At 39.1% G+C, this 14,342-nt stretch overlaps 1 protein-coding gene across 1 annotated transcript in view; it reads left to right on the plus strand.

Annotated features, from left to right (window-relative positions):
* The first annotated feature begins 1,251 nt into the window (after positions 1-1,251).
* LOC135085766 (uncharacterized) overlaps positions 1,252-14,342 on the plus strand; it is a 31,771-nt gene continuing 18,680 nt past the window's right edge. The window contains exons 1-8 of the mRNA XM_063980567.1: positions 1,252-1,364; positions 5,840-5,921; positions 7,005-7,103; positions 8,028-8,131; positions 10,376-10,474; positions 10,776-11,675; positions 12,029-12,405; positions 13,974-14,124. Of these exons, the coding sequence (XP_063836637.1) occupies positions 1,326-1,364; positions 5,840-5,921; positions 7,005-7,103; positions 8,028-8,131; positions 10,376-10,474; positions 10,776-11,675; positions 12,029-12,405; positions 13,974-14,124 (1,851 nt within the window). The 5' untranslated portion in view covers positions 1,252-1,325. The remainder of the gene's footprint in view (positions 1,365-5,839; positions 5,922-7,004; positions 7,104-8,027; positions 8,132-10,375; positions 10,475-10,775; positions 11,676-12,028; positions 12,406-13,973; positions 14,125-14,342) is intronic.

Here is a 14,342-nt window from a genome sequence, read left to right on the forward strand (position 1 = left end):
CATTTCCGACATCCTTAATTTGATTGATTGACACTTGTGACAGAAATGATAGGCAAACACGAGAGAGAAAAAAAAGCTTTTAAATGCAGTGACATTAGGTCAAATTCTAAGGCTAAGGACACATGTTAATTTCTTGATATTTTTACAAAAAAACCTATGCAAAAACATGCAAAGTTCATATCGTGTTAGGTTATAGGGGTTCCGTAGCTGCCTTTTAATAACTAAGAAAGTGGTCAGTCGGTCTATCTACGGTGCAGCAGCAGTCTCAGGAGGGTCGACTGCGGTATAGTTCCAAAATACTGAACTGTCCTATCCATGACATTGACAGTGGGGCGCCACCGTCAATACCGGATCGCTGGTTCTGATTTTTGCCATGTTGGAAACCATATAGTTGAACGATGGTAGCGCCCCCCTGTCATTGAGTTTGGTGGGACAGTTCAGCGTGGGTCATCTATAACGGAATTTTGCAAAAAACGAATTTATCAGGATTTATCAAACAAAACACACACACCTCAAACTCTATGCAATTAAAATAAGGGTTCCTTGTCAGGACTACGGAACCCTAAAAACCGGCCAACTGTCGTCGTGCCACGCGCAGTGTAGGGTTCCGTATTTTCCGTTTACTTCATCAAGTCACCTTTTCAGCGTTAAAAAATAGGAGTTGTACATAGTACCTACTTTAAAATTACTTAAAGAGTTGCCTATTACTCGATATAGGGATCCATTTACGAAAAAGCGAACTTTTTTTGTATGTTAAGTTTAGGGTCCTTGCAGTAGCCAAACATTGTGTGCCATTTAATTTTAAGCTTCATGTGTCAAACAAGGCTGTATGTTTCTTTAATAAAAATAAATAAATAAGACTTTGCGTGGAGGCCAGTGGGTTTAGACAAAGTGGGGCTGCACCCCTAGACAAAACGCACTTTTTGATCGAATCGAAAATCGAACTCGTCAAAACTCCATACAAAAAAGGGGCTTTTCGACCACTTATCAACTGGTTTGCGATTATAATTTGCACTTTGTCTAGACCCACAGGGAAACATGGAGGGGAAACGATTGTCTTCTATTTTCTATGTATAGAAGACCGGGGCGCTGAAAAGGTCAAGAGTCAAAATTGATCTAACGATAAGCTGGAAAAAATCGTATAGATAGCCGTGACATTATTATACGCTAACTAAACGCAGAGGTCGGGTCAGAGCGACATCTTGCGGTCATGTTCAAAACGAAAGTGTCATTATTGTCACCTCAGTAATGGCGGCCACGATCGTTTCGACATATGTAGCGTGACAAGTCATGTCGTTTTTGTCCATGTTATATGAAAAAATCCAATGGCAGATTCTTTCTTCGGGTTCGATACTTCGTTATCGGTGAGTTCATTAACATTCCTGCCGAAAAATCAGTCCGAATTCCGTGTAAAATGTGTTATTTTGTACATACATAGTCTCCGTGTCAGCATGCAAGTATGGTTTTAATTTCGTGAATTCTAACCATTTTCTAACACTTTTCCAGTATATTCTTGCACAAACCTACAATAATACTCATATCCTATTAGTTTTAAACATAATTAAGTACAAAATACACTTGTAAATACTTATTTTGGATCATTGTAGTGTGGTTTGGTTCAACATATTTCACTATGTATGTCATTCGTGCTCGTTGTTTGTACGTGTTATTTTATGTGTATATTTACGATGTTTCGAGTCCCGTCTTGCGTCTGTATGCATAATAACAACCTATCTCCTTTCGATATGCGTGTTATACGATTCGGAATACTGGGACTGCTAACAGTACCTAAATGAATCACTGTAGTAGCAATATTAGTGATAATAATAGGGGCAAGGGGCTTTCTTCGAATAAAACTGATATCATATTGAGTGTCCAGTCCGTTTGTGTGTTGCAAGCTATGTAAAACATTAATTTTACTTATATTTTCCTAATACATTAGCAATAGCATTTTGATTTTGAAAACCAGTATATTTTTTGGAATGTGGCCTTAACTGTAATACCTACCCATAAATGTAAATAATTTAACAACATTTTGATTTGATTTTGATATCGATTACCTTGTAAAATTATTCACAATCACATTATCACTTAATAAAACAGCATTTATTATTAGTACATCTAATATTATAATTATTGTGTTGAGTGTTGAAGAATTCAAGTTAAAATTCAACGCATTATGCACCCCAAGAGCATCATGAATATTTTGGAGGTTAGGTTGTGCGTTGTATGTAAATACTTTGGGAATCATACTGGAACATTTCTGATTTTTACATAATTTGTATCACTTTTCGACCAACTTCAACAAAAGGGAAGTTTTCAATTCGGTGACTTGTTGTGCTATCGCATACCAAGCAAAGCATAGTGGGGTCTATCTCTTTGTAATAAGGGTTATTTTGCAGTTTAATTTGATGTATTTGACTGCACAATAAAATATGATATTGGCCCATGTAAATTTTGTAGAAGTATGGGGGATTTACCCATAATGTTTCAAGTTACTGATTTGCAACCATAGAATTCAGGGATTCCCCTGTTTGAATTGGTCTGTTACAGAAAACATAACAGTGTTCACTGTTCATTGATAAAACTCTGAAATTTCTTATTGAAAACAATGATAAAGTAAATGATTGATACTACATTGCCTATTTTATCCTCTAAAGCCTGGTCTGTGAGCACGTAGAATTTTGTCCAATGACCCAAAGCTACCCATCCTTATCGCTCGCGCCGAATTGTATTGCTCTCGCGACTGTGCGACGGGCGCCCGCAGTGAGTGTGCGAGCGCGACAGCAACATAATTACGCGCGAGCGATAAGGATGGGTAGCTTGGGGTCATTGGACAAAATTGTACGTGCTCACAGACCAGACTATACAAGTTTTATTTTTGCCAATAAAGGTAGGTAGCCTATTCCTTCTTTATGTACTAGTAACAAAATTCATCAATATTAGCATTAGTTCAGTGGTTTAGGTGTGATAAAAAGACAAACTGGCAGTTACTTTCGCACTACTAATATTGGTATGGATGGATATAATTTTTTTTTTTTTTTTTTTTTTTTTTTATGTATTTTCTGCTCTATGGCAATCTGTTCGAAAACAATAAGCCACTTGTTTGGCTGGAGCTACATGTCCTGAGTTTTATGTTGTCTTCGAGAGCCAATCAATTGCTGATCTTTTTCCAGCAAACTCTCTTCCTGGCTCAGTCTACAAATCTTTGGGCGAGACTGGGAATGCCTTGTCTTTTCAGTCGATTGTACTGTAGTCCACCTTCTCCACTTAAGGCCTGTGCGAGTTCGTTTGCATGAGTTTCCAGTTTGGGGGCGTCCATAAATTACGTGAGGCTTTTAGGGGGGGGAGGGGGTCAACGAAAACCTCACTAAATCTCACGTGGGGGACAGGGGGGGTCTCGGAAAATATCACGTAATTTTTCCCGCAAGAAATAGAGTAAAATTGCCAGAAAACTGGGTTATTGAAGTAAAAAAAAAATGATTTTTTTTATGATGATAATGACAATTTATTCCAAACCGTCTAATCAAATTAAACTAAAAATGCCTCCATCTGCATTTGTGAACACTAAAGATGCAGAATAAATGTCGAAATTAAGAAAATTCGAAATTAAAAAAAAACGTCATCGGCATCGCTATTGCGTAATAAATTGGCCAAGTGCGTGTCGTCCCACGCGCAGTGTAGGGTTCCGTAGTTCTCTGTCGTCACCACAATATATTTCTTTTAAGGATTTTTTACTGGTTAAGAAATTGTATACCTAATACATGAGTCAAAATGACTATTACTCTTAAACTAAGTAATGTATCTTAACCGTTATAGTTTTACTTGAAAAAATTCATCCCCACTTTACATGCAGGGCAGCTACCCTAGAAAATTTATTTTACCGTTTTGTCGGCGTAATTAATATACATACCTTCACAAAATTACAGCTCCCCAGTGCCAATAGTTTCCAAGCGAAACCTCGGACAGACAGACAGACATATCGAAACTATAAGGGTTCCTTGTCAGGACTACGGAACCCTAAAAAATGACATTACATAAGTATGAAAATATTATGCATGTAAATCCCAACTAATATTATAAATGCGAAAGTAACTCTGTCTGTCTGTCTGTCTGTCTGTCTGTCTGTTACGCTTTCCCGCTTAAACCTCGCAACCGATTTTGATGAAATTTGGCATAGAGATAGTTTGAGTCCCGGGAAAGAACATAGGATAGTTTTTATCCCGGTTTTTGAAACAGGGACGCGCGCGATAAAGTTTTTCTGTGACAGACAAAATTCCACGCGGGCGAAGCCGCGGGCGGAAAGCTAGTTATAAATAACTTGAAAAAATCGAACTGCCTAAGGCGGGAATTGAACCCACGATTCGATTTTTTCAAGTTATTTATAATTTTCAAATTAGTTTGAGATGCGACTCTTAACGCTAAAAATTAAATAACTATTATGTATGTATTCGTAGTTAAATTATCCAATAGTCAAATTAGACAGATGTCAAATGACAAGTGGTTAAATAACAGAAAAAAATGTTTTTTTAACAATGTTTAACTTGACTTTTAGTACATTTTTTAACTATTACTTTACATTTTTCACTAATATTTAACCATTATTAGCAATATTTAACAATTACTTATTTTAACTATGAATCAAAAAACTGGTCCTAGGTTAAAGCAATTGCTTGTCTTACTCAACGACGGGAAGCTACGGAACCCTGCACTGCGCGTGGCACGACACTGGGTTACTGATTTTTTCAGATACTTAAATCTAATATACTCGAAACATAGACATTGCAAAATAGGCATTTTATTAAATATCACGTGAGATTAGGGGGGTGGGGGAGGGGGTCAGGCAAAATCTCACCAAATCTCACCAAGGGGGGCGGGGGGGTTGAAAAATGGCCAAAATTGTCTCACGTAATTTATGGACGCCCCCTTTCTCCTGGTATTTCAGGCTTGCCTGTAGTATTTCCTCACGAACAGTGTTCATGCCTAGGTCAAGATACATGTACTTGTTGCTAATACATGTATGGATATAATAATGTATAAATATTACATAATTTATTTTACTTGAAAGTATTCCTAGTTGTGTTTATTGCTTTATTTTTCTACCACACTAACTTGAAATGTAATTAAATTAAAATGTATATCCTTGTACTAATTATTGAAATCGTTTTAGTGTCTTGTTTAGATAATAGCCACAAATTCCTTCTGATTACTTACGCAATATAATTGTATTGTGTGTTGTGTGGCTTTACTAAATGTATGGAAGCTGGAAACATTGAATTTTCGGATAGATCCAGTTTATTCTGTAACCTATTATTGATATCGTTTGATAGAGCTTGTGAAGCACTTTTAGGATCATAGTTTAGAAATAAATGAGCGAGATCACTTGTCGTTTATCAATATACTAGCGACCGCCCGCGACTTCGTACGGGTGGCCCCCGTTTTACCCCCTTAGGGGTCGAATTTTGCAAAACTCCGTCTTAGTGAGCATCTACGTTCTAAAAGGAACCCCCATGTAAAATTTGAAACTTCTAGCACTTGTAGTTTTCGTGAAGAGTCAGTCAGAGACCTTTCGTTTTATAGATGACTAACTTTAGCCCGCGGCTTCACCCGCATGGAATTTTGTCTGTCACAGAAAAACCTTATCGAGCGCGTCCCTGTTTCAAAAACCGGGATAAAAACTATCCTATGTCCTTTCCCGGGACTCAAACTATCTCTATTTTTTTTTTTTTTTTTTTTTTTTATTTTATTTATTTATTTATAATATTAGTAGGATCGAGTAAGATCACTTATTGTTTCCACCCTGTATATTTATGTACTGATGACTTTTGCGTTGTTGCAGAACTTAAATGACGATGAGGGAGCTGGTGAACCTTCAGAGGACGAGTACGATGCGCTCAACGATGAGACCTTTGGACAGGACTGTGAGTATTCATTACATTCATTCGTTTCAGCCAAATGACGTCCACTGCTGGACAAAGGCCTCCCCCAAGGATTTCCTTAACGATCGGTTCTGCACTGCCTGCATCCAGGTACTTCTCGCAACCTTACACCAGATCGTCGGTCCACCTAGTGGGAGGCATCATTGGGGGGCATTCATCACATTAACTTAATTTAAACGAATGAAAGAACGAAGCGCGACAGCAATATAAATACGCGCAAGCGATAAGGATAAGCTTGGGGTCATTGTACGAAATTCTATCTGCTCGGCGACCGGACTTTAGCGTGGAAGAAAAGTTCACAATCACAATCCCCTATTGATGGGACAAGTAAACGGGGCATATGGGAGAAGCCACACGGTGCGCAAACATTTTGCCGCATCACTGTACACATGGTGGTATGCGGCGCAATACGGCACCGTCTCGCTCAATCGAAGTGCGGTGTGCCTGCGGTGCGGCGCCGGAACGCACCGTCTGGCATATCATTGATTCTTATATGCAGGACGCCGCAGCGGCACCGCTTCGGCAGAGTACTCACCTGCCATGTAGCACGTAACGTAGCATGTAACGTATCCAACCTTCAAGTGAGTACGGCTCGTCCACGGTCATCGCGTATCTGGCTGCGAGCTCCTGGATCCTACTGCGAGCCGCCTTTGTGCTCGCAGTGATACCGCCAGTCGGCGGGTCGCTGCGATCTCCCTGCGAACCACGCGCTAGCAGCTCGCAGCGGGCTCGTGTCTATGTACTCACTTGATACAGTATCTGATACATTACATGCTACGCGGCCTGCTGGCGCCGCGCCGCGACCGCATCGCACCGTGTGGCTTCTCCCTAAGAGTAGCCGCACACCGTTGATTTTTCGTCGGCCGATAGTTTTGTCGGGCAGTTGATCAGTATGGGCATGTATGGGAGTGCGCACACTACGCCGATTCGATTTGGCCGATTCTTCATACAAATTAAAATCGGGCACAACTATCGGCCAACTAAAAATCAACGGTGTGCGCCTATTCTAAGTGGAATGACCCAAACTGACTGATCACTGGTAATTATTAATGACTGTGTCCACAGCGGAAGAGTTCGACTGGGAGGTGCAGCACGAGAATTTGGCGCTTCTGGATCGAGGCCGCCACCACGGCGGCATCGACGACGCGGCCAACTCGCAGCTGGGTACGTTTGGCATTAGAATTTAGACCTTAAGCTTCGGTTAAAACGACTCGTTCAGCCTGCGTGCGTTATGGCGTGCACCGTGGCGATCATACCTCGTGTAATGGCGCAAAAACACTATTAGGGAGTTTTCAAAATAATGAAAATTTAAAGATATAAAGCGCGCCAAAGTACAGAAGAAGAGGTCGGTGACAGCTAGGAGTGCTTAAAAGTGTAGCACTTTGTGACGTCACGGCGAACTTCAACTTGCTTGACGAATCGACGAAACATTATGTCGAACCAATCAACCTTTCTCTTCAAAAATATAGGAATAATCATAATCATAATCATAATATCTTTATTGCTTCATGTGGTACAAACAAGGTATTAAAAATAAAATAGTCCCAGAACATGAGCCCTGTGAGGGCATTGCAACATTATACATAATATTAATTAAGCTTAATCTAAATTATTTTAATAAATGTAAGTACAAATTCTAATTAATTTTTGAGATCATACAATTCTTTCAAAGAGTAAAAACATTTCTTTAATAACCATTCCTTCAATTCTTTACCAAACAAATTATCATTTTCAATATTCTTTATATTCGTAGGTATCTTATTATATAATTTTATTGACATATGGTAAGTGCCTGAGCTAACTAGATGCAATTTAGTAAAAGGTTGTACTAGTCTATTTCTATGTCTTAAGTTTCTTTCTTGTGAATAAAGATCTTTTGCTTGGACATATTCATGGAGATTTTTCCTGAGAAATTTACAAATTTCTAATATGTACATTGAGGCAAGTGTAAGAATATTTAGCTTTATGAAGTGAGGTCTGCAAGTTTTCTTTGAGTAAAATTTTCTATCTACAAAGTTAAAAGTACTTTCCCTTCAGATGGCATTACAAAATTCCACCCTAATTGATCGTATGTAATATTTGTTACAGAGGCATCTCTATCCCAGCTAGTACTGGATGAGACGGACGCGCCGCAACCGCGAACGCTCGGTTCCAACGTATGGCGGCACGACGGGATACCAAAACCTATTACAGTAAGTGTACTAAATATGTACTAATTGTACAGTGATGGTACTAAATTGTACTATATTTGTACTAATGGTATAGTGTAGGTACTAAATGTACTAATTGTACACTAAATGTACCAGTTTGTACAGTAAGAGTACTTACTTTGTACGTATCTTTAGCTATTACTGGACGAAACAGATGCGCCGCCGCCTCTAACGTTCGGCTCGGACGTGTGGCGACACGACATACTACCCAAGCCTGTTACTGTGAGTACATTAAATTGTACATTAAATGTTCAATGAGTGTTTGCAAAAATCTATTTTATTTTCAGTTTATTTAGTACTCTTTTACATGGCACATTTTTATGTTAAATGTTTACACTGGGACAATGATGTGGGCCAATGCTGAGAAGAAGCGCAAGAAACTCGGTCACTATTGTCTTTAACAACCTGTTTTTTAACATGTGTACAAGATACTGTACTATGGTCAATTAGGTACTTTCAATCTACACATTTTTGTCATTTAATCTTCATCTACTTTAAAATTGATATTTTTATTACATTTTTTTTGTACCGTGAGTGTATTATTGTACAATGTACACATTATGTACAATTTGTGTACTAAATCGTACATTACAAATAAATATTGTAAAATTTACACAAAGAAACAAAATATACCCACATTTCTGTCTATTTTTTTCACCTTAAAATTTTCGCATGCAATATTTTAAGTTCATGTGATATAGATGACACGCTTTATTTAGTCTTATGGCTTTAAAATTAAGTTTATTTTGCATTGATTTGCTGAAATGAAGTTCTAAGATCGCAATTGTTAAAATTTGACTAAAGCCCGGTTCGTAAGCATGTAGAATTTTGTCCAATGAATGCCCGTTGCACAGTCGCGACAGCAATATAATTACGCGCGAGCGATAAGGATGGGTAGCTTGGGGTCATTGGACTAAATTCTACGCGCTCGCAGACCAGACTATATTTACTTGATGTTTGCACTTATGATTAACGTGAGAAGAAAAACTATTGGGCGACTTTTCAGCACGCATGGTGTTTTGCGTTAGGTATAAGAGATAATGATGCCGACATTAGTGTGATGGTAAAGTCTGGTCGCGGAGCACGTAGAATTTTGTCCAATGACCCCAAGCTACCTATCCTTATCGCTCGTCATGAGATATATTGCTGTCGCGACTGTGTGACGGGCGGCAGCAGTGAGTGTGCGAGCGCAACAGCAATATAATTACGCTCGAGCGATAAGGATGGGTAGCTTGGGGTCATTGGACAAAATTCTACGTGCTCAGGGACTGGATTATAGTTATTTATTGTTCAATAGGGTATTTGACACCAAATAAATAAAATTTGGTCTCTCAGTAACAAAATCTTCTTGAAAAATCACTATAGTTCTAAGCTAACGCTTAATTCAGTCAGTGACTGAGCTATGGCAGCGGCACAGGAGGGGTGACATTGATATATTATAATGTGACACAGCATATAGATGACCCAAACTGAACTGTCCCACCAAACTCATTGACAGAGGGGAGGCACCATCGTTCAACTAATAGTTTCCTACATGACAAAAATCGGAACCAGCGATTCGGTATTGACGGTGGCGCCCCGCTGTCAATGTCACGGATAGGACAGTTCAGTATATTGGGTCTATACAAATCGGAAACATAATTTGAAGTCTCACTGACGTTTGACTTTACATAAACACCCTCCCGTGCTGCTCCCATACCTCAGACACTGACTGAGTTAAACGCTAAGCCTATTTAATTTTTATTTTTATTTTTCTTTATTAAGGAAACAAACAGCATGAGTTTATACATGTGAACTTAAAAAATAAAAACAGTACAGTAGCCTAATCAGTTTCCACAGATAAACTTTACAAGTTAATCGAAAGTTATGCAGAGTGCGAGCAATTTAAAATCACAAAATATAAAAAAATGCACAACAAAACCTTACATTCTTAATAGTGGATTAAAAAATATATTTATAATATACCTACCCTATTGTTATAGCCCGGTCTGTGAGCTCGTAGAATTTTGTCCAATGACCCCAAGCTACCCATCCTTATCGCTCGCGCGTAATTATGTTGCTGTCGCGCTCGCACACTCACTGCGGCCGCCCGTCGCACAGTCGCGACAGCAATATAATTACGCGCGAGCGATAAGGATGGGTAGCTTGGGGTCATTGGACGAAATTCTACGTGCTCACAGACCAGACTATACTTACATCCTGTATAATGTTATATTTTTGTCGCAGCCGGTGCAATCGCTCAAGAATGTATGCACGGTCGAGGAGTTGGAGCGGCAACTACGGCAGAAGCAGCCGCAACCTATCTCCAACCAGAACTTCTTCCAGGTTTGTACCTTATTGCCTTGTGATAGAGTTCAAAATGCGGCAGCAAAATATTGTACTAATTTAGTACCAATTTAAGGTGTAATTTTATGATGGTGTGTAACCTTCCTTCATTGTAATAAATTCAAAATACGGTAGCAACTTGTTAAGATTTAGTACCAAATTAAGCTGTAACTGTTAACTGCCATCTAGCGGCAATAGGTAATACGGGACTATTCCCACCTCTCGTTCCCACCAATCAAAAAAATCACCTTTAGTTATTTTTTATGTCAAAACTGCTCCTAACCTAACTGAATTCTTTCAGCCAAGATTCCAACCGGTTATACTACAAAGACCACCGGGTCTCCAGGCCCCGGTACCACTACCATTCGCCCCACAACAGCAAATGAACCAACCACTTAACAAAATAATCGGCCAACCTAACCAGATGCAGAACCATCTGGGTCAAAACATGAGCCAGATGGGTCAGAACTTGAACCAGATGGGTCAGAACATGAATCAGATGAGTCAAAACGTGAACCAGTTCATGCAGTCCTCGAACCAGATGTTCCAAAACAGTATGGGTCAGGGTAATCTCATGAATATGTCTCAAAACATGCAGGGTATGCAGCCTAATCATATGATGCAGAATCAGATGGGTCAAAACCAAATGACGGCTAATGGCCCTTTCAGTCAGATGGGACAAATAAATCAGTCAAGTAACATGCAGATGAATCAAGGCATGGGTCAGATGGGCCAAAATTTACAGATGGGTCAACAACCTATGAACCAGATGGGTCAAAACGCAGCGCAACTCGGCCAAAACATGAACATGGGTCAGTTGGGCCAAAACATGAACCAGATGGGTCAAAACCTAAACCACATGGGCCAGAATTTTAACCAGATGGGGCCGAATATTAATGCATTGGGCCAGCAAATGAATCAGAACCTGAGTCAGATGGGTCAGAACCTGAACCAGATGGGTCCTAACGTGAACCAGATGAATCAGAACGTGAACCAAATGGGTCAGAACTTGAATCAGACGGGTCAGAACGCGAATCAGACGGGTCAGAATCAGATGATTCCGAACGGCAACCAGTTTGGGGGGCCTGGTATGGGCCAGTACCCTCATATGATGGGCCAGCCTAGGATGATGGCGCCGCCTGGCATCAACATGCCTAGGCAGAATTTCAGCCCGAACATGGCTCCTTTCAATAACTTTCGCGTAAGTATAGTTTAAATTTTCTTGATATTAGCACTAATAAGATATTTTTAGTTTGTTGTTTTTAATAGTTTATAATCTTCTTTAATTTCAATTTTCGTTCTATCTTATTTGTCTCTGAATTTTAAGAAAATCTTAGTATTGCCATATCACTCGAAATATATCGTGGATTCAATTCCCAATGTTACTGTTTTCAAAAGTCAAGCTTTAAATGTTGATGTTGCTTCACAAATGTACGAATGTTAATAAATAATGCATAACATAATAGTAATTGAAATTACGATTCGCTTCTCTCCGAAACAGCAAAGTATTTCCAAAAAATATAATAATTCTTTCACGTTTCCATAATTTTTCAGGCCCCATCAATCCAATCGAAATCAAACGAGCCTGTCAACCACACAATCATGAATCAACCGATCCTCAACAAGAACACTTCACCGCAGAAGCCTTTGGCGAACAGCTCGCCACAGACGAAAACTGTCAAGAAAGAACAACCTAAAGTTCAAAAGAGCCGAGTGTACAACAATTCCAAAACGGTGCCCCAAAACTTGACGTCGCAAAACCTAGTTCAACTAATACAGAATACTCATCCGATGTTACAACAGATGAGCACGAGTTATCATAACGCGAGCCATCATCCGATGTTGAATAATCGGAACATGTTCGGGAATAATCAGTTTATGAATAATCAGGTGTTTAATCAGAGGCAGAATGGCAGTTTCAGTAATAATATGTGAGTATACTTAAAATATTTCTGTAGATAGATATAGTCTGGTGTGCGACGGGCGGCCGCAGTGAGTGTGCGAGCGCGACAGCAATAAAATTACGCGCGAGCGACAAGGATAGCTTGGGGTCATTGCAATGACAAATGTCAATGCATTGGACAAAATTCTACGTGCTCGGCGACCAGACTAAAGATATTCATATTCATTCATTCATACTAAGATAAAGATAGATAAATCATTTACCATTTATAACCTTGGACCCCGATTTTCCTTGAGAGAATTCTTTAAGGAGATTAATATACTGACAGTAGCTTCACAGTTCATTTATGAAAACCTTTTATATGTTCGCAAAAATATAGAGCAATTTACTAGAAAGAGTGATTTACACAAGTTCAATACAAGAAACAAAAATAAACTTGCCGTTCCAAATTTCAGACTGCACAAGATTGGTAATTCATTTATGGGGAAATGTATTAAACTTTTCAATAAATTACCACAAACTGTTGTAGAATTGCCCATTCATAAATTTAAAGCACATATCAAAAGCACCTTAATGAAAAAGGGCTACTATAAAGTTGATGATTATTTATAGGATAAAAATGTTTGGAATGTTTAACTACCTAGCTCGCATTAATACTTATGACTATAATTTGTATATTTTAAAGACTGTAAAACCTTGAAAAGGAGGCTGACAATAGTGACTGAGTTTCTTGCGCTGCTTCTTCTCAGCACTGGCCCATTTATTGTCCCGAAGCAGTGGTAGGGTTAATATTGGGACGTGTAAAAGCGCTTTTTTAAAGCCTATTTGCAAAAATAAATGAATTTTATGAATTTTATGAATTTTTATTTTAGATGTCATAAAGGCTACTAATTTAAAATTATTATAATTCTAGCGCATAACTCAGTCAGTGCCTGAGGTATAGGAGCGGCACGGGAGGGGGGAACATAATAGAGCATATTATAAACTAGCGGCCGCCCGCGACTTCGTACGCGTGGATCCCGTTTTACCGCCTTCTTACGCGGTTTAGATGATTGATCTTACGCGGTTTAGATTTTTTCATACAAATGTTTTTTCCCGCTAACTCCCGTTCCCGTGGGAATTTTGCAATATCCTGTTGTAACTAAGCTTTAAGTTTACTAAGGTAAATTTCAAGCGTCTAAATTAAGCGGTTTAGATTTTTCATACAAAAGGATTTTCCCGCTAATTCCCGTTCCCGTGGGAATTTCGGGAATTCCTTTCTTATACCACCTCTACGGTACCTAAGCTACGTCCCTTCCAAATTTCAAGTGCCGTTTAGCCGTTTAGGCTGTGCGTTGATAATTATGTCAGTCAGTCAGTTTCTCCTTTTATATATTGAGATTTAAAGGAAATCTGAAGTTTCGCTGACGTTTGACGTACCAAAAAACGTAACGTACCTCCCGTGCCGCTCCCATACCTCAGGCACTGACTGGACTAAGCGTTAGACCTATAGTATAGGCCCTTTTTAGCGCACTTATACACGTCTTGTGCATATAAACATTTTTCTTTCCATCTTCTTTAAAATGAATATGTAATTTGATTGAATTATTTTACCAGGCACCAAACGAATGGAGAGGACGGCAAACCCATTTCAACTGTAGACGAGTACGCTGGCCTGATGACGCAGCGAGAGAAGCAATGGCTGATCAACATACAGATGCTACAACTCAATACTGGAACTCCGTACATTCACGACTTTTACTATACGGTAAGTTTGGAAATGAGGGAAGCTATGGCTAGTATTTATAGTGAGCGAATGAATGGCTGGTTATGAGCGAAGTAATGGATGATAAACATACAAATGCTGCAACTTAACACTGGAACTCCGTATATTCACGACTTTTACTATACAGTAAGTTTGAAAATGAGAGAAGCGATGTATTTTTCTGTGAGTGAAATGATGGCTGGTTATGAGGGAAGCAAATG

This window comes from Ostrinia nubilalis, chromosome 29 (genome assembly GCF_963855985.1).
Source record: "Ostrinia nubilalis chromosome 29, ilOstNubi1.1, whole genome shotgun sequence".
Lineage (NCBI taxonomy): Eukaryota > Metazoa > Arthropoda > Insecta > Lepidoptera > Crambidae > Ostrinia > Ostrinia nubilalis.